General features: G+C 40.2%; 1 protein-coding gene across 2 annotated transcripts in view; it reads right to left on the bottom strand.

Annotated features, from left to right (window-relative positions):
- kcnn1a (potassium intermediate/small conductance calcium-activated channel, subfamily N, member 1a) overlaps positions 1-21,747 on the bottom strand; it is a 47,384-nt gene that overhangs the window by 10,254 nt on the left and 15,383 nt on the right. For both annotated transcript variants that reach the window (XM_067605478.1, XM_067605479.1), the window contains exons 2-4: positions 14,852-15,325; positions 10,942-11,037; positions 9,802-10,220 (exon numbers count right to left, since the gene is read on the bottom strand). In XM_067605478.1, the coding sequence (XP_067461579.1) occupies positions 9,802-10,220; positions 10,942-11,037; positions 14,852-15,325 (989 nt within the window). The remainder of the gene's footprint in view (positions 1-9,801; positions 10,221-10,941; positions 11,038-14,851; positions 15,326-21,747) is intronic.

Genomic DNA, 21,747 nt, shown 5'->3' on the forward strand with positions numbered 1-21,747 from the left:
GTCCATTGTTATCAGTCTTATAGATGAACTAATCATGCCTTCTGCAGTTCTTAAAACTCTCACTTTCAAGTGTCTATTCATGCTCAAAGTCAGGGGGAAAAATAACTATGAGCACTTTTTTCCCTTAGAATGACAAAAGAGTGTGCGATCTGTGGGATTCAAGCTTCTTAAATGACATGCAGAGAAGCAGTCTGTACAATACCATGCAGGAATAAAAAAGATGTCTGCATCCTGCATGCTTCAAAGCCAGTATATTGAGAGCAGGGGAGCGATGGGAAAACCTGGGGTCCATTTAGAAATGAAAACCACCTCTGACAAATGCTGCAGTATCACCAGGTGGAAGGGGATTGTACGTCTTCTCGGACTGCTTTCATTTGTAAACAATGGGGTAGGATTGGATGAGTAACAAAGGAAGAAGCTCATTGAATTTGACACCCCTGTCTCTTTTACCTGCATCCCAACACTTCACCAGCTGCCCTTTGATAGCTGCCAGGGGGTTTAACTTGATCAGCTGGCTAAATATTGTAATTACAAGTGACTAGTATGTTAATTTCATTCATCTTGTCATCAAGGCGTGCAGAGAGTGAGTCATGTCTTGAAGGCAGGGCAGAAATGTGCTGTACCTTTTAGCACAGTGAACAATTTATTACAGTGTAATACAATGGCTGTCTCTCTGTTGTAAATATAACCCATAAATATGCTTGTCAAAAATGCAGAAAGCATCGTTTTTTAAACAATAAAATGGTTTTAGTGATTGTTTTATTATCTGTGTTCCTAGTGCTAGATGTGGCAATATCTGTCAACACATATATTTCAATGATTCGCTACTCAGAAAAAGAGCGGGAGACAGCAATACGGGACCAGAGACAGAGGCTGATGGGGGGCTAATCAATAGCATTTTGGGGCTCTCAATATACTGTGTCAAGTTTTGGAATAGCATGGAGAAGAGCTGGCACCACTTTCAACCTATTCCAGGACAAGAGGTATATAGTGTCTACAACAGACAGTTTTATCCCCCACTTTTAAATTCTCCCTGACAGACACTCTGCAGCGAAAGCATTATCCTTCCATCACTTACTCAAATATTTCAGAGATGACATTATTTATCCAATATAGTATAAAATAATACAGTAATTTACATCCAAATGGGCTCTAACTCTTTGCTTCTGCAGTGGGTGAGGGTTAGAGGAGGGATTACGGCATGATTCACACAACATAAAACAAAAACGGTAAAATCTCCATGATTACATCTGTTAATTAAACTGCTCAAGAATTATATTCAGCAACATCAACTTCTGATGCGCAGTTCATTATAATACTTTTCTTATCAGCAAAGCATCAACCGATCTAGTCAGCCCTGCCCATCACTGAGATGTAAAACTGACAGCATGTGCACTCATGAACGACTTCCATAGAGTTAAAAAAAAAAAGGTTAATTTCCTCTGCCATTGTGTGTAGACGAACTCATGGTACATATGGTGAGTTCTGAGGAAATACAACGGCTATAGCTGACAGCACAACCTCCAAACAAACAGAATAATGATGGATCAAATGTGGAAAAAGCCACACACACACACCACCTGCCAACATACACACACACTCACATACAAATCAGCTGGATTATTTGAAATGTTTGTTAAAAAATACTTCAATATTTTTTTCCAATTAAAGAAAATACTTAAAAAATGCATGACTATACAATTTAATTATTTTCAATGCAAAGTTAGTTCTAGTTTTAGTCTAGTTTTTTTAAGGTCAGCAATTATTTCAAAAGCATGGGTGTCATTTTCTGGAATAACGCACTTACCATACATGAAATCTGTGAAACTGCCATGACACATATATTGCTGCTAAAGAAGAGAGCTGTTTGAGATATCAATAGCACATAAAAATTTCACTACTGTGTTTTGTGTCCATACAATTCACATCAGGAAGAAGAAGGTAGAAAATAAGTGTGTCTCTTTTAATAGAGATTCATACATGCAAACCCTGAACTAAAATCTGTATTTCAAACTTCCTCCTGGATATACACATCCTTGCTTTCCTCTGCCGGTCAGCCACTACAGCAAAGCAAATGACCACATTCAAGAGCTGCGAGCGCTTCCCCTCATCTTCCTGCATTTTGGTTTCACATCAACAAAAACAAATTAAAAAGATTTTTCCAACAAGTGCAAGTCTTGTTGATATAAATGAATCTGAGCGCTGACTAAGATTACTTGGGGACAAATATGTTGGGATGCTCCTCGGGGAGTGTGTTAGTTGCAGTAAACACAAGCAGATTAAACTCAAAGTGTTGATGACCTAATTAAAAAACTGCAAACCTAACAGTGTTTTTATTTTTCTTTTCCAGCGCAGCCAATATGTAAAGCAAGCAAGCAAGCAAGCAGCAGACTGTAGCAATTTTATGATATGTGCATGATATGATATGCTTCCAAGATAAAACATAAATAAAAATCATTTATAATCAGTCCAGCTTATATTGTTATGTTTTAATTGCAGAGCAAATGAGATGATTATTTAGCACAATACAAGCATTGTAATATCCACATGTCTAAATTTTATTTAATGTGGTTAAAGCTATTTTTAAAATTGATATAGCATCTTTCAGGAACATGTACTGAGAAAGGAAATTGGAAAGTTTTAGCTTGTTTGGGAAAAAACACATTCATCCTACTGCAAACATCTGTATATGAGCACACATTTGAATCATCCTACATTTTACATCTGTACTACTTTACTTCACTGGTTTCCCTGTCAACTGTAAAAACTGAACTGAAAGCTTGACTAAACTTACGAAAGGCTTTAACTGAATTGAAAGTACAGTCTCATTTCATCTTTTTGTTCCGTTCATTTAAAGTCCCCCTCCACTCTAAAATGTGTTTTTCTTCTCGTTCCTTCAGTTGGTTTGTTTGAGCTTCACTGTGCAGAATGATGTATGTGCAGAGTTTGACACTAGAAAGCTGTTTTCACATTCATCTTCTTCTCTGTGCTCATTGAAAATGTGAGTTTAAGGGATGGGCATCCGAGCATGATTTGTGACTTCACAACTAGTTTGGAAGCTAATGTGGTCCAGTGTGCAACTTACACAAGTGTGATATTTAAACTTGAAGCCTCCAGTGCACAAACACTGAAAATTGACTTTTCTGTGAAGTAGGAGAAATCTTGTGTCCAGTAGTTAAACTTTTGGAATGAAAAATATTTGCATATTCATCGATTCTGGGTTTTTCAATGAGGGAGGAGGAGATCTTCAAATCTTAAGGATCTGAATGAGGTAATTTTACTCATTCAGATCCATATTAGACACATATTATTATTCCAAGCAGATTATTGATTATTGAATATGTGGAGGACATAAAGTACTGTGGTATGTGCAGTCATCTTCATCTCTTGGCATTGTGATTGACTTTAACTCTGGTCAATTAATTGTTAAACACACCTGACCAGTTGAGGGGCTCAATGTCACACTGACCCCTCATCTGAAAATCAAACATGGAGGAATGGCGGTCTCACCAGGTGTGTTATGATTGTACAAGTTTACTGAATATAAAACATAAACCACAAGACATTTGTTGTGATTTGTTGTGTTGCAGAAACCAGACAACCATCACCTCTGTATGTATCACTCCCTGTTACACCTACTGTATATTTATTATGAGCAAAGCTCCAATGGTAATATGACCACACTTTAATAATGAATTATACATTATGTCTTGCTGTCAACCAGCTCAGCTGTGAATCCAAAAGGAAAGACTTGGTTTTCCAGCTTTGTCAAAAAATGATCAAGTGTCTGCTACACTGGTATAACTGCTGAGATTACCTGCAAATCACTCTGCTAAGAATAATAAAGTAAAAGACATCCCATAAGCCCTTGTCACAGTCTTGTAGCACTCTACCCTTGCAAACTTTCATATTGAAGCTGAGCACTTCAGTCAGTGTTGTCACAAAGTCAGGCCCTTTCTGTGACCTGCTGTGCACGTCCTTCTTAATCTGCAATGCCACTAGACAGGAAGCACTGTTCACGAAGCCCTTAATCTTAATGTTTCAGTGCTGGAGTGTGGTTATGTCTCTGGGGTCATCAGATAGCAAGTACCTTATTACAGATGTTCCACTGAATTAGGCTGGAGACACCAAAAAAGTGAGTTCTGGTATGCCGGTCTCTGTAGGGCCATTCTCGCTAAAGACAGCTGTGAATAAACCTGTGTCCATGCTCTGAAAACAATGTTATAATGACCCCCATGTCATTTTGAAAAGGTATTCTGCTTCCGGAAATAACATCCTTAAGGGAATTCTTCATATACCCAGTAGTGTTAGAGTTTACATTGCTGCAAACTCCAGCCGTCAAAACTTCAGGGGACACAGACAAGCTTTGAAACACCACTGCTCCACCTCTGCTGCCTACTCAGTACACTTAAGCATTTTCCTTCATGTTTCCAGTCATCCCAATGCACCCTTAACTACACAAAATAGTTAATCTGTTTTACTTCTTCCCACAACACCAAGTCTGTAGGTAGCACTTGCTCATTAGAACCTGTGAGACTGCTGACTGCCTCCTTAATCTCTGCCCACATTCACACACAAAATGTTCAAGTTTTAAGTCATTCTTATAAAATGGCAATTTAAGTTCTCCTTTGTTTGCTGCTGTGACACATTTGGACATCTTTAGGAGAGATTCATTTTATGATTTTGCTAAATCTTTGTTGAAAAAATAACTTTCTTACTTACTCACTTACTTACTTACTCAAAGGAATACACATTGCAGCATATACAGAAAATCACAAATTTTTCATAAATATAAGAAAAAGTTATTTAAAGTTTCAACTAGTGATCTGCACATGTTTAGTTTCATCCTGAGTTTGGCAGCCATTATCTTAAACAGATTAAATGGGACAATTAATACTTAATTTGCAAAATAGCATTTTAGAAAAAAAGGTCTAGTCTACTTGTGTGGGCCTGGAAAAGAAAATCACTACACATTAACACAATATTATTTGTGTTAAATTGTGTTAACAGGTGTGCATCAGCTCACCCACACCTGCCTGCACATTCTGTGACATTTAATGGCGTGTGAGTTTACACATTTACACATTTACACAGCAGTATGGATGGATATATAGGCAACAGAAATTAGCATGAACAGAAGTTATTTTGTCTTCAAAAAGTGTAAGTCTTTAGATTTTAGTGTGTTTTGTTAAATGCTGTCATTGTGAAAATCTTGGTGCTGTAAAAGGACAAGGGGGTCAACTCTGCAAAGGCATTTGTCATATTTATGGAACAGTGTTAATGGGACCAAACAAAGCTCTCTTGTGGCTTTAATATTAACAAATAATATATTTTACCCGAGTTAAGAGGGTGCATTTGTACAAGCTTGCGGAAATGCAGCACTCACATGCAAGCTATTAAAACCACTGTGTCTCTGCAGCTGTTGGTGGAATTGTGATTATTGCGTCAATTTCTGCAGTGAGGCAGTATAGCTAACAGATTGCTTTTTAAAAACACCACAAAATCCTACAAAAACATAAAAAAATAAAAAATAATTATGGCTGTCATGTGTCAGTATCACATGAGGGAACCTTCTAACTTAAAGTGAGCAAAGAACGATACAAGTTCACATCATGATCCTTAATGCAGATCATATCTTGGAACGATTTTCACTTACAGATTCTCTGTTATGTAAATATGCTTTGTGGGCTCTGTATATGACTTTGCCATAGGCTGCAATCAATACTCTGCCTGGAGAGCGTGCATAGTTTAAAACCATGTTATCAGATCAAGTCATCAAAGCATAGAGAATCCACCTGTCCTTGAGGTTGCAACAATCTGCATAAAATCCATCTGTCATTGTGGAAGAGGCCCTAACTTTAAAGATAATCTTGTGAGTGTTGCTGTATTAGACACTTCCAAACTGCAAGAGACTATATAGACAGTATTCACAGTATGAGTGTGGGATTCAGTGTTGGTGTGCGCATTTTTTTCTTGCCACCCATGTTGCTGCATTTTGAATATGAATTCAATAAAAAGAAAACTAACTGCAACACTCTCTGTCCGTTCAGTTGTCGCACTGTTGCACTCGTGTGTTTCTCTGGTTAGACACTGGGACAGTCTGTTCTTGGCTGGCGCTGTTTGTATCTAGTGGCTAAGCGATGACACAATCTGGATGTCAGACCTTGGGTGTAGGTGTAGCTGACTAGTAACTCAAGCCTGATAATCCGGCGCTGTGCTCTGAGAGAAAGTCAGCTAAACTTTCTGAAAGCTTGTCTTCTATGTTGCCTACGGGTCCTCGCTGGAGAAGCGAGGTGAGAAACACCAGCCTCACATCGCCTCGAAATAGAGCATTTTGTTTCAGATAACAGAGTAAGAACAGAAGAGGAAGAGAATTAGATAACAGTTAAAGAGAAAAAGGAGCGAGAAACCAGGGAGGCAGGCAAGGCATGCATGCAAGTGTGTAACTGAGTTCTAGCCAGATTAGGCCTGCTTGTTATGGATAAGGGGAGGCAAAGGGACAGGGAATCAGTAGTGGGGAGAGATGAGGAAAAACGGCAAAGCATGCCACGTTAGATGGGTACAGTAGGAGATCTGCAAAGGATCAGTCAGGAGTAAGAGAGAGAGAGAGAGGGAGCCTTGTGGTAGTGAGGGAGAAGCCAAAAGAGCTTAGTTAAGGAGCTTAGTTGAGGTAGGTTAGCTCTGAAGATGGGCTGTATCAAGAAAGAAGGGAAAGGGGGCCAGTGACCAGCGTTAAATCCATCTACTGTAACATTAGTATTCCTCCCAACTCCACCCTTCCCTCCACCCCTCCATCCCTCTCTGTCTCCCCGACTGTATGTCTTTCATTCCCCCCATCTAGGCATTTTCCAGGTAGACTCCGTGCTCGTCCAATCTCACACCGTACTGCCCTTTGATTGGCTCAGGAGCGTGGTCACTGTGACAGTGTAACGGCGCATTTAACAAAAGATACAAAACTCAAACACAGCACTTTGGGAAACAAGCGCCTCTTTTTTTCCCCTTTTTTTTTTACCTGAAATGATGGGATTAAAAAGTAAACATGAAAACTGGCATGCTGTTTTAATGTTTACCAGAGGAGGGGACGAAAGGGGGTGAGAACGTTCGGTTAATGGATGTAAACAAAAACTGGAGACACTGCATTCAGCACTGAACAAATTCCTTCTTCAAAAGTGTCTCTATTTAAGAAACTACTGTGTCACAATAGATAGCAATGACCTCACTTATCTGCCTATCAGAGGACTGTGTAACAATGTTTATACCATATCATTGTTGTGCTGGATAGTAAAACACACACAAGTCAAATGCAAAATAACTTGACATTAGTCTTCTTCGTGGATACTCAGACTGTCTTTTGGCTACAGGAGACAAACTGTCTTCATTTCTTGAGCAAAATCTTTGGGGTAGAAGCAACAAAAGTCTGAGGAAAACCATTACAACACTGTTCAATTAATTTTGTGACAGGAGACACATAATGGGATGGTAATGTGTGAACACAAAGAACAGAAAGGCTTTTGCTCCTCGACAAATCTTTGGAGTAGGTGCTAAAAAGACGTGTGCAATATGGATCTATAACAATTGCATAAGGAGAGGGAGAAAAAAAATTAGAAGAGACAAATTGCCCTCTGGCAGACTCGTGAAGGTGACTTGAAGGAGCTGCTCCATTTTAGCACAAATTTCCTCCTCCTCCTCCTCCTCCTCCTCCTCCTCCTCCTCCACCTCCTCCTCCAGCCCCTAACAGCCTAACACAGAACAGATAGCGAAGAGACGCTTGCTTCAAAGTGCTGCTCACACCATTGGTCTCTGCTTTGCTCCTAGCCACTAAAAGCCTGTTTTCTTAGCAGAAGGATGGTGCCACCTTCATGCCAACTAGAGGGCCCTTTGCCACACTGAGTTTTGAAAGGGTAATCAGTTAATTGTTTTAAAGGGGCTGCCCCTTCTCCCCACTACCACCCCCCCACCCACCCCCCAAAAAAAACCCACTCAGGGCAGCAGTGGCGCCAGCTCGGTGCAAAATGATAAGTTGTTTGTTTTTTTTTCCACGGCTAGAGAACGAGGACTCACATGGTATCCCTATGGAGCAGCATAGTGGGGAAATAGAAAGTACAACAAAACATTATACAAACACACACACATGCACACAAACACACACACACGCACACACCTACATGTGCATGCTTGCACCCATCCACAGTAACACACATAGACACCCATCTGGACACACATGTTATTCTGAAACTGAAACCAAAAGACTAACGGCATGCACTGCTAATGGAAAGTGTGTGTCACAGAATGTGTGAATGTGTGTGTGAGCAAAACAATCTACAGAGACTCTATTAAAGATCCTGTGCTTCTCTTCTAATCATTTATTTTTTTAAGTCCATATTTCCTAATTGACCCCAGCATACTGTAGGATTGGGGATGTGCTGTGTCATGTGTCCACTATTGTAGTTTTTTTCTAGTATGAATCATGCAACATTCCTGTTTTATTTGATGAAACACTAGAGACCAAATTATATATGTTTAGTTAATTTAAATTATTTCATTGTTGAATCTAAGTCTGAAAATAGGAAGGAGTGATAGTGAAACAAGTGTTTAGCCATTAAATTTCCAAACTATGAACTAAGTTGCTGAGCTGGACTGAACAAAAAAAACTAGTAGTATTCACACTGAGCACTGAGTTGCTTTGAACATGAGCCAACTTCAAGTTGAGGTGATCTCTGATGTCAGTTACACCTCATTGTTCTGCCTCTGTGTTCCAGATGAGCTGTTGTCAAAGGTCAGCTGATCTTTTCTCTGCTGCTTTCCCCGGTGAGGTTTAAACCCACCATCCAACGGTTGGAGGTGCTGAGGGTCGAAGAGGAGGGTTGGGCGTGTGAGGGGAGGTGGTTAGTGACAGGTGTTAACACGGTGGGGGTAGTTAAGAGGAGAGGTAGAGGAAGGGAGGGGTGGTACTTAGTAAAAGCAGGCAAAGTGAGCTGCAGGACTTCACTGAGCATCTGTAGTCAGGGCATGGCTGAAAGACTGATAGCAAAGCCTTCCTCTGAGCTGATGCTTAAGTTTTACAGTGCAGCACGTGTACAGTATCATATTGGGTCTGACAAGAACTGCCGCTATAAATCTTTTACCCTCCACCCACCCTTCTCACGTCCCCCTTCCACTCCAACTATGCAAAAATGACTTTAAAACATCAAAGCTGGCATTAACGTCTCATTTCCCTATGCAAATGCAAAATGAGAAAGGAAAAAAAAAAAAGCTTTTCATTTCTCCCTGCCTCTTTCATTTTCAGTGAGAATAGTTGCTGCCCCCTTGAGACGAAGCCTGATGCGCAGTTTTGGGTAGAAAACGGGTTAGGGGATTCTGGGGGCTGCTCTGCATTACCAAAACAAACCATTCAGCAAACAAACAATTAGACACTCATGAATTATGGACAAGCTATCTAAAATAGCAATAAAAACAACGATTGGGGAGTCGTGGAGCGATTGCTGAGCTAATGAAACGTATGTCAGGGTGTTTTTAAACAGGCAGTGGAGTAGTAAGTGGGCTGTCTGTGCATGTGTGTATGCCGTCCTGTACACATGTGTACAGTATTTATATGTAATCTATCCTGATGATTCCAGACATTTCAGTGGACCAGTGCAAATGAGCGACGGAAAACAAGGTAACACTGAGAAGCGTGGGACAAAACAGAGAGAGTGAAGGAAGAAAGGTGTCTAGTAATCCACAACGCGTGATTGTGCATCAGCCATTTTGTTTTTTCAATTTGACCCCAGCAACATCTATTATTCACAACCCTATGTTTACCTCTCACAGACGCGCACAGTCCATGCAGCAATGATCCAGGAGGATATACTGAACACCAGCAGAACAGTTCCTGGACAGATGGTCATGAGGGTCTTCATAACAAAGCGTGTGTTGAAGTTGATCTTGTTGAGGGCGCCGATGCTGCGAGACGAAGCGTCCGTGAATAGCTTGCTGTGAAGTAACATGACCCTGCCAATCAGGTAGAGTCTCAGGAACATGGGGATGGAGAGGATGATGTCCACGTCAGCATCGGCCACCGACGGCGTGTATGTAAAGGCCAGCCGCGCCGTCCAGGTGAAGACGTACTGGCCCGGGATGGGATGAATGGCACACACCAGCAGCTCCAGCACGATGAAGAAGATCCGCTCATACGTCATGGCTATCCTCCAATCATCCGCACCATTGTCGACCATAAACAGCTGAAGAAAAACATATACAAGTACTTATATTAGCATTTTCTCCCATAAGTCACTTTTTTAGTGTGGTGTCTGAAATTTTGGCTTTTTTCCTCGTTGTCCTACTTTTCCTCTTCAGCCCCACACACCTTCAATGTGTCCATCATTACAAAGCCATGCCGAGATAAATCGAGGAGGAATTAATTGAAACAAACCCACAGATTTTATTTGAAATGCTCATCAAGATCTTAAGACATTATGATGAATTAGAATAAAATATTTATAAATACAGGATTTAGAATGTCTTGCAAAGTAAGTAAAGAAAGGAAATTAAAAAAAACTGAGATACAAGGCAGGCATAAAAGACTAGAAAGAAAACATCATATTATATAATGTCAGGAATCAATGCACTGTTTTTTTTAGATTATATATGAAAATACCCTAAAAGTGTGTCAGCACATTGAAACAATTACCTTTGATTGAATGCATACACAGATATTATTATCAGCATAACTTAATTTTCAAGTACTATGTTGCACAACAAAAATAATATTTCAATATTTGTAAAAAAAAAAATTACATATATTTTAGCTTTTTTCCCCTTTTTTTTTAGCCAGGCTCATATCAGAAATCTCTCCTCATTATCATCCTCATCACCACACAGATCCCAAAAGTTGGTGCTATAATATAAATGATATAATGTTGAGTATTAAAATGTGTTTTATTTTTTCTTTGGTAGACTCACCTGGATTTCCCGGGCATGGTACATTATTATAAGACCAAGCAATATAACAGTGGAAAGGCTGATAAGGCATTTCAGTGCAAATGAGTATGAAGATTCCTATGGTGAGAGAAAAAGACATGAAAAAAACATATTAGAAAATAGTCATATTAAATGATTAAACAACCATTTTTTCATCACATCTAATCTCATATATAGGAATTGACAAATATTACTTGTATTTATTTATTATTTTCTATATTTTGGAATAGATGGAAATAATGACATTATCACTATACAGTACAAGCAATGATTTCTGAGTTGTAAGTTACTGTTTAGCAACAAGGTGAAAGGAGGTAGCTGAGTAAAAGTAGAATTCAAGTAAAAGCTGAACATATAACTCAATATTTCATATCTGCTATAGGTTTAAAAGAAGGGAAAAAACAAGAAAACAAATGCTTCTAATGCTGGCTTAGTTGAGTAGCATAAATATCCCCATATAAACACATGCACATAAGTACAAGCACACAAAAATATACAGCTACACACACGACAGGAAACACACACATGCACACACCACCTATTAGCTTAAAAGTCTAGCTGAGACCAGATAATGGGGTTTCCGCACAGACAGTGCAGTCAGGATGTTGCTAAACAATGCAGCTGCAGGTGTAGGTGCAGCCTGATATTATCTATGGACGCTGTTCCCCACCATCTAAACTACCAATTAATCAAAGACCAGCAGTAACAGGGGGACTTTCCATTTAATGGTAGGTGCAGAAAAGGCAAGGCTAGCATTAGCGGGGGGGGCACCACAGTGAGCGTTGCTGGTGATAAATAGACCAGCTGGATGCTAGAGCTGCAGTGTTGTGTGTGTACATGAGGGCCATAGATCTAGGAAATGAGAACCTGTATTACTTGAGCCCCCCCCCCTTCCTCTATGTTGGTAAAATGCCATTTGATAAATCAATTTAAAAGCCATGGTGTAAAAATGCCGCTCTGCAGCAAGCTAATGATTGTTGGGCTGTTATTATTAATAACGACACTGACAACAAATGACAAAAACAACAAGTGGAAATATCGTTCATAATCGTCAGTGTGATGACTGTGAGTGTGAGCTGCTCAATATTACTCTGTCCTTCGGTGGTCTATATTACAAAATGTATTTTTAGCTATCAACTAGATTGCTTTGCCCCTCAGGTCGGCAACATGTTCTCAAGACATTCTAATGTCTGAAATTGTTTTGAGAAGTCCCTGGTGAAATAACATTGAGTAAACCAATTAATCCACCTGCCACAGGTTCAAGGATTTTTCAGTCCCAGTGCTCCCTGCCTTAACGTGTTTCCTTCCTTCAGGGCTTAGAAAATCTTGACTGAGCCTCAAGTGTCTGCTATGTGATGTGACGTGAGATCGAAAATGGACCATCCACAGCACATGCTACCTGTCTGATGTGGGAGTGGTGCTGTGCCGCTCAGAGAAGGGGGGTCATTTCCATTTCAGCTGAGGTCAGCTTGATGAATGGACTGAACCCCACTCAGTAACAGTCACAGCAAACCTATTGACTTTCTTAAAACCCCATAAATCATGCTATAGATTACCACACCAACTTACTATAGCATACACACACACACACACACCTATGTGTAATCAAAAATGCATTCAAAAATTCAAATAAATCAGACAGAAACAACTGGAAAAAATCTATTCCTTGTTGCTGTTAGAGGAACATACCGGGGGTTTTGAATATTTTAGCCCATTGCCTAAAAATTACATGTACTTGACATGAACACTGATGGTTTCCAATGCATACCAAAAGCTTTTATATTCCCCAACATTTTAGGTCTCTACCAGAGTCAGCTGACATACGACATTTCTGACATTAAAGATCATGAATTAAAAGCTTTTTGGCAGGTGACTCTTAAACCTCGGTTGTCAAAGCATCCTTGAAAGCACCATCAAGTTTCGAAAAAGGCCTTTTCTCATAGTTGCAGTACTATATAACAATAACTTAACTTTGCCAGAACAGGTCTCTAGTGGGTTCTGTAAGGCTCCACTTGAGCTAAATGCTAACATCAACATGCTAGCATGCTCACAATGATAATGTTAGGTTTAGCAGGTATGTTTACCATGTTCAGTGTTGGTTTACTGTGTCAACATGCATACATTTGCTAAATAGAACTAAGGCAATCCATCCAATTGTAGATATTTTACATAATATAATAAAGACCTAAAAAGTCAACTTAGTGGTGGCAACAGAGAAAAAGTCAGCCATTAGAATAACTCATGTGGGAACCATGAATATCTGTATCAAATACCAGATATAAAACACTAAACTTGACTTGCTGGTGGCACTGGAGGAAGAAATTCAGAGGATCACCAAACTCATCAAAATGTATCCTCTAGGGACCATGAATGTATTACATGGCAATCCATCAAATAGCTGTTGAGATATTTCAGTCTGGACTAAAGTGGAGGACTAAACAAACAACAGGCCAACTGACAGACCAACATTGCCAGAGCCATGCTACTAGCATAGCTAAAAATTAAAATAGCAAAATATTCATCCTAAAGGCCATTATACAATCCTAGAAGTTATTTTCCCGACAGTAAGATACTGCAATGTTCCTGTCTGAAAAGAGACTCTTCTCTTCTTCTTTGGTGGTTTACAAACAAAGAATTAGGTCTACTGTATTTAATTACTAAAAGTAAAATGTTCACCAGCAAATCAGTAACTTGGGTGCTGGGTAGATAGTGAGCAGTGGGTTTTTAAAGCTTTTTTTTCTGAAAATACCTGCATGCTGTGCCTAAAAATGACGCTGATGAGAGTGAACCGTAAAGTTGCAGGCTGCAACACCAAAACAATTAGCTGAAGGATGCTATAGACCTCTGTGAAGCTGTGGGTTTGTCATTATGAGTGACCCCTTTCACATTACCCATAACAGTTACCCATTTGCTCCAATGTTAATACAAAAATATTGATTTAAGCAGTTTTAAATATGTGAACTATAATGAACTCAAACATGCAAATCCATACATGAATTCCTCAGTTCTGCTCAGTTTGTACAAATTAAAAGATGTTTTTGTTTCCAAAGATTAAAGACACCTATTCTGTGACCTATTACATACTGCAGTGCACTGCAATGTCAGCTCCCAAGTAAACAGCCCAATAAATGCTGTGGTAGAAGTTGCTCTGACAGAAAGATATTCTTCGCAAAATACCCTGACAAAAGCAGACCCAACTAGCTGGTAGAGAAGGACAGTAACAGGTCAAGGGGTGGTGACCTGGTCACCATGACCCTGAAAATAAAATGCACCGCTGGTGTCTTTGCTCAAGAGTCCCATTTGTTCCTATAGCTTGCTGCGTTGTCTCCACTCTGATCTCCTAAAAGTAGAAGATGCAGCTGGACACTTTGAGGCATCTGGATCTTTACTCCCATCTTTTATTCCTATTGACCTTTCTCTTCATCTCTACTTGTCTTGATCTTTCTCTCTTTGTCTAAATCTTTGTATCTCTCTTCTTTCTCTTTCCCCTGTTTCCCCAGTTATCCCTCTCCTGCTGTGAGGAGATGATTTTATAGATGCCAGTTTCAAAGGGAACAACAGACAGCCACAAAGGCACCAGTAGTGGAACCAATTCTTTGTATAAACTCCAATCTGATGCCAATAAGTGGATCAAAAGCAGGACTACAGTCAAGAAATTGGTGAATAGAAAATTAAAAAAGGTAAAAATTTAGTTTTATTGATGTCAATCGATAGACTTTATTTGTATCTGTGCAACATTCTCAACACCTTTTTTAAATAGAGATGTCAGTGTCTGTGCTAATAATCACTCCTCATAAATCTGACAGCTGCCAACCCCACACAACTCAAACATTAACAATAGCGATGACAACACAATGCTCCCACTCATGCATCACACATATGCACAACCTACCTTAGTGTAAACCCCCCATGACAGTTCCGTCTCTGTCACCATGACAACAATCCCAAACATCCCGAAGATGAGTGCGTAGTCGCTGAGCCGCTTCCGCTTCTCAAACAGTGCCCTCCGGTGGCCAAGCTTGTAGCCAATGTCCCTGTTCTTCTTCTGCGGCGCCCTGCCTCCGCCATGCCCGCTGCCCTCCCTGACCAAGCTCTCGTTGGAGGCCTTGCTGGGGTCTTCGCCGCCGTTGCCCTTGGACACCACCACCTCCAGGCCAGAGCTGTGCAGCGTCTGCAAGGGCTGCGTCTCCGAGTCGAGCTCCGCAAGGTTGCGGCGCGACGAGGACGCCAGACTGCCCACTAGTGGTCTCACCACTCCGCCATTGTACTTGCAGGTGTTCATGGCTATCTGAGGGAGTCTGCCACTGCTCTCAGAGAGGGAGGGCTTGGATCCAGCATGGCTCAGCTTCTTCTGCTCGGTAGTGGCCTGTGAAATGGAGAGAGAGTCTTAAATACAATACTATCACAACAAAAAGGGTGTATAACTGACAGTAGGTTGAAGAGACACACGGATTTGGACTTTAAATAGAGCGTTGATGTGGGAGTTATACCTTTGTGGCTCTGGAGAAGGCAAAGAGAGGGAAGGATCTTGCAAAACAATTTTGGTTATAAAAGCAGACAGATTTAGTGCTCAGCAGGACATGTGCCCAAACATACAGTATGAACCCAAAATATCACCAGTTTTTTATTGAAAATCCTAAATACTCATGGTCTCCTTTCCTGAACAAGATGCAGTGAGAGCTGGTTGCAGAGAAGAGGTTGTTCACAACAGTAAACACCCCGTTGTATTCTCCTTTATTTGACAGTATCTTGCAAGCTTTCCTTCAAGAAAGTGGCATCAAAATTGGATGGCTCAAAAACAAATGAATAATGAATGGACCTTGATGTATAAATAAAACTATATAACCAATAGTGGACCCTACAAAGTGCAGAAAATTGAATCTTTGCGCTGCACAAATTTAGATATGAATGATTAATGCTCGGCATGACCCTGTTTCCTGTCAGATAAACACTCTTCCCCTGCAGAGATGTTCAAATCAGGCGTGCTGCAGAGACCAAATGTGAGATCCCACTTATCTTAAGAGGAAAACAAGGGAAAACAGTTCTTTTGAACTCAAAGGATACTGTATACTGTACAGCTAGTGTCTAGCTGTTAAGGTAAAGGGCAACTTAGGGACAAGTGTAAGAACACAGGGTGATACATGCATATTTTGGCATATAAATATATATTGTCCAGCCAATAAATTGTATGTTCTGTACAGAATTTCTAGGAGAAATACACTGAACTCTTTTTTTTTAACTATAAATCCCCTGTACAAAAGTTCCAAAGTTTTCTGACCTGATACCACAGACGCCGCTCTGCTTGCATTGAGTGGTCTATCGTTTCTGCTGTTTTTGGCAGATAGGAGCCTGTGAGTTTCTGTCCCGGCTATGCAGACAGAAAATGTTCCATCCACACAAAGGCTGTATAGCAGTCACCCCAGAAGCATCTATCTGCCTGTCTATCCCCTGCCCTTCAGAGACTCAGGCAGATTATCATAATGGGTTATGAAAACTTCACATGGAACAGTGCTTTTTCCGAAACAAGTCGGGGGTGTGTGATAGCACCGCTGGCCCTTTTTATTAGCCTTGACAAAGCATGCCTAATGCCTTTAAATGTGCTGGTGGGAATAAAGAAGGGCGGCCCTAATGGAAATTTACGAACTCTAGTCCTGTGATGCTATCGTCTTGCGCATATTGTGGCTCCATGAGAACAGGACTAAAGGTTAAGGATTAGTGCAGCCCATAGTGTTTCTAATCCCCTTTTCTGTATTAAATTGCTTTTTAATCTGTGCCATTAGGACCCCTCTACACTTTTGAAGACTGTGCAGTGAGTGAACTTTAGGTTTGAATGACAGGAAATACTGTAGAAATAGCTGCTGATAGGGCAATACTGTAGTAGTCAAGCTTAAGAAGGAATATCTTAGGAATGGCTTGGAAATGTGACCACTTAATATCAATATCATAAATATCACTGTGCATGATACAGATGTGTAGAGACAATGATAAAAGACCGAGAGAAAATCCAAAGTATCAACAATATTGTTATTGTAGCCAATGCATGTGCTAAGCAGCATAAGATAGTGTAGGGATACTGTTGGCAAGAAGTTGATATATAATTTTTCCGTTGGTCCTTTTAATAGGCTATTTTAAGAAGTTTTGGCCTTTAACTGTGCATAAATTAAGATCTAAGATCTAAGATCTACAGTTGATCAGCCTGGCAGTCGTTTTAATGTGTTGAATCCCCAGCGTAACTGCTACTGAGAAACTACAAAACATCTTTATTCCTTTCATTTTATGGTTCTGAGAGTCACAACATGTTGGTGTCATTCATTCTCAAAAGAGACTTTCTTGCTTTTGTGTAGGAAGTAAATATCTCTGTAGTCCTGCCCTAGCTTGGAGTATTTTTAGTCATAGTCAAACTTTCAGAGGGTTTCTGAGATGCTTGATATGTAAATATGAATCCTGGACGATTATATCTGATATAAAAAAAATCCAAGAGACTCACCCAAAACAGAAAATGTTGGTTATATTGTTTTGTGCTGCTCTAGAACATCAGTGCATTCTTACTGCTGTCTTGTCACAACTTTGGAGTATTAGAAACTACTTTTGACTGTTATAGTGATGAGTCAAAATGTGGTTGGTCCCCCCTACTACAGTAAGTGAAACACAGCACATGTTTTACTTAGTTGTGAGTGTATAGTTGTGTCCCAGTTAAGGCGCAGCCACATCTGAAGACTGCGTTTAAAGACCAAATACAAAACAGTTGACAAAACTGCTGTCCCATTTCAAAAGTTCCAGCTGTCACTTGCCCAAATTTTGAAGACAAAACTATTGTATCTTTTCCAGCCCTCAGAGACCAAATGAGCATCACTTTTAGTACAAATATGAATGATTTCTTACTCTAATACACTTGATTATACAGAGTCATTGTCAGAGGCATTAGGCATTTCTGTTTGTTTGTGGAATATTCAAGCACTAGCTTTAGACAAGAGAGGATTCTTTCTTTTCACGCTTGTCCCTCGATTTTACAGTTCTCACAACTTACTGTAAACCAAGTTACATTTAGGATACACTTGGTAGAGTCACACGTTTTGATGTAAATATACACAAGACACTGTCACGTCAAATAACATGACTCACAAAAATGAATGTTCTTATTGGTTTAAGGTGTGGATTCACAGGTCGAAACTCTGAACTTTGAACTCTGAGTAAGTGTGACTGTGCAATAAATGAGTGACAGTTCTCTCCTACACCGGACATGAAGTCTCTCTGCTCCACGTCCAACAAACAAATCACTCCTTACATAGGCTGTCACTGATTTTTTCCCTTCCAATTTTCACACTGCAGAAAAAACTTAATGCTTTTTTCCAAACAATCAACCAAAGTTGATCAGTCGTAATGACTGATCTCGTAGGATGTAGTATGGCTGTGGAAATCTACAGGTTCCTAGCTTCATCATGTTAGAATGGGACTATGGCAATAAATATAAAAAACAGAACCCTTTTCTCAAAGATAATTTATCTTAAAAACCTTACTATATATTGTGAACAGAAACACTGAAAAATGAGACACAAAATGGACCCCTAATTAGGTATCTGATGACTAATTACATGACAGTTGATCAGAGTAATATGGCCGTGTTGTGACAAGTCATGGGAGAAAACAGGAGACTGAGATGTAAATGGAGAACGTCCTAGGAAGTGTTGCTCAGATAACGTAAATGAACAGGATTGATGATGGACACCAAGAGTGCAGGGCTGCTGTTACATCCTCAGCTTTAGTTACCCGTTTCTGGATCATTCATCACTGAACCACGTCAGGAGGACTGACCCAAATATGGGAAACCTCAGTTTGTGATCACATTCTGCATTTCTACACATCAAAGGAAGATTCTGCATTGGTGGGAAGAGGCTAAATGAGAGAGAGAATAAGAGAGACACAAGTTGCAAGATGTATACATGACTTTTCCTCTGTTAAAACCAAAGAGCCCTTCACAGACTTTGCAGCAGGAGTCCTCACATCACATTCCAAAACCTCAAAGCACTCAATCAATTCCACTTAACCAGCCACTCGAGCCTCCATCACTTTTCGCATTTCCCCTGCAACCCAACTAAACAGTACGGCGGAAGGGCACGGCGGGCCAGCGGTGCCCTTGTCGTCCCCTGATGCACCCGCAGAGGAGACAGAGAGAGGCTGCCTGTCCGGCCGACCAATGGCTCAATTTCATTCTGAATGGCACGCAGCATCCAGGCTCTATGAAATGGAGCCTCATAATCAAATTGAAAAGCCTCAGTGCAGAACAGTTTAAATGAAGGCAACTCTCTGCTCCTCTCTCTCTCTCTCTCTCTCTCTCTCTCTCTCTCTCTCTCTCTCTCCTGCCAGCTCAAATCTAATAGAAAATCCTCATTCTTTAGTGTTGTATGGGGCTACTGTGCTGCAGTTTGAATGCTTATATACCCTAAAAATGGAACTGTGTGTTTGTGAGTTTGAGCATGTGGGTGCCAGTCTGTTTAAATATGTGTGTGTGTGTGTATGTGTGTGGGTGGGTGGGTGGATGTGCACATATGTGTGCTAGTTGAACAAGCTGAGCCTCCGCCAGGCGTTGGATTAGGTCGGATATTGACGCAGACAGTGTGCAGCAACTAAACAAGCACGAGAAAAAATTGTTTGAGAAGATACACGTGTGTGTGTGTGTGTGTGTGTGTGTGTGTGTGTGTGTGTGTGTGTGTGTGTGTCTGCTAATGTCGGACAGATGCTGACAAGGTTGACATGAAAGGAGGCTCACAAAAGAAGAAGAAGGGAGGATGAACTGAACAAAATAAGGCAGATATCTAGAAATGGAGGAAACATGAAGGATAGAGAGGGTGAAAGAGAAAGAGATAAATGAAAGAGAGGGACGACAGCTCTCTGTGGGTGTCTTTGCCAGGCCCTGGAGTGATTGAGTGCTGCAGGCTACACTCTCCAGTTTGTCCCTGCACACTAGACGCTGTCACATTTCTCTGACAGGCCAGCAGGCATCAGGGCTCCTCCGTCCATCCCTGACCAGCATGTAGATCATTACTCAGCGCTGGTAAAGACAGAGGAAAACCAGAGTCTGCAGCCACACATTCATAAAGGAAAATCCTCCATCACAGCTCCCTGAGTGCTGTGGTGAGGGAAACAAACAATATATATTTCATGTAGGATCTCATCAGAACAACAAACAGTTAAAAAAAATGAATAGCATGTTTAAGATATTAACATAATACCTGTACATGTCTCAAGAACAAAGCCATTAATTAAATTTGTCATCTTTATCAATGTCGAGGTGAAAAATACTATTTCCTTGAAGCAGTAGCAAGGGTAAGCCTCTGTGTGCCGAGCCTTATCGCCCTATACTTCATGCCTTCATATCTCTGTAGGGATGTCTGCTGTTAAATAATGGCTGCTCCTGCCCTTCTGTAGAATAAGTTGCAGACTATTATAACTGTTTCACCAAAACATGACGGTCTAAGGGATTGAGCAGGCAGCTTATGTTCAAAGAGGTTTCACACAATATTCTCACTCTTGCTGACTTCACATGTCTGGTACGGACAGTAAGTCTGTGGACAAATGCTTGATGTGCACTAAAGTAAGCAGCTCATATGTGTGTGGGACACAAATGTGAGGATGTGTGTTGAAGCACATGAAATGCATATTGCCAAGCATGCATAGGTCCTGTTTTTCTCCACATTAATTAATGTGTTTTAGAACCACAATACAGAAACTGTATATTGATGTAATATTGACACTGTGACATTAGACTTGATATTGTCCATGATTTGGGCTATCATAACTACCATTCAAACATAGAAAAAGTTGTACTTCAGTGGGGAGTGTTCAAAAACTGCATTGTCTGCTTGACCCATTGCATGCCAGTGAGCTGTGCTGATAAGATGATTGCGACAGTAAACCATCTGACAAGTAGGTGAGGAAACATTTTAGATTTTACACAATAGATGGAAAAATCAAGGAGGCTGTAAGTTTGTTAATATGTTTTTTAAAATAAGTACTTGCACCAAGATGATATTTTCTATCCACATGAAATTTTTATATTTAACATAACAGCAAAATTTTTTCTGCCGGCACAAGACGTACATTCACGTCAATATATTTAATTTGTTCCTCCTATGATATCTGTATATGGCAACTGAAGTGTGAGTGGCAAATAGGCAAATCAAAGCACTTGGTTAAGCTTAAGAAAAGATTGCAGTGTTGGTTAAATCTTGAAAATGTCGATGCTAAATGGGATTGAATTAATTTTTCATTATTTAACCAAAACCACTATCTTGTCAATCATGATCTCACGCCCCCTTTTTATATGATCAAACAACTAATTAAAAACAAATGTATCTGAAAACTGAGCACTTGAACAAACATCAGCATGATAAGAACTGCCAAAAATGATGGAAAAATGTATTTGACGTAATGTATTTTACTTTGGCTCATGTCCCATCCACTAACACGAAGGGGGCAGGATTTATGACCTATACTGCAGCCAGCCACCAGGGGGCGATCAAGATGTTTTAGCTTCACTTTTGGGGAGCTGTCATGACGTCCATCTTTATTTACAGCCAATTCTTTGGACTGATAATTCTTGGTATTGGCATGGACAAGGATTGATATGAATTGGCCTTTGAGTGCTTGAGGTCTTGTGAGTGAAACCAGATGAAACATATGTAATGGTTGTGGCATATTTTATAACCGCACTGTTAAACCTGCCCTGACCACCACCTCACCCACTAAAGAAAGCTTAAATGCTCACCCTCATTCAGTGAGGACAATTAG

The sequence above is a fragment of the Thunnus thynnus genome, chromosome 12 (genome assembly GCF_963924715.1).
Source record: "Thunnus thynnus chromosome 12, fThuThy2.1, whole genome shotgun sequence".
Lineage (NCBI taxonomy): Eukaryota > Metazoa > Chordata > Actinopteri > Scombriformes > Scombridae > Thunnus > Thunnus thynnus.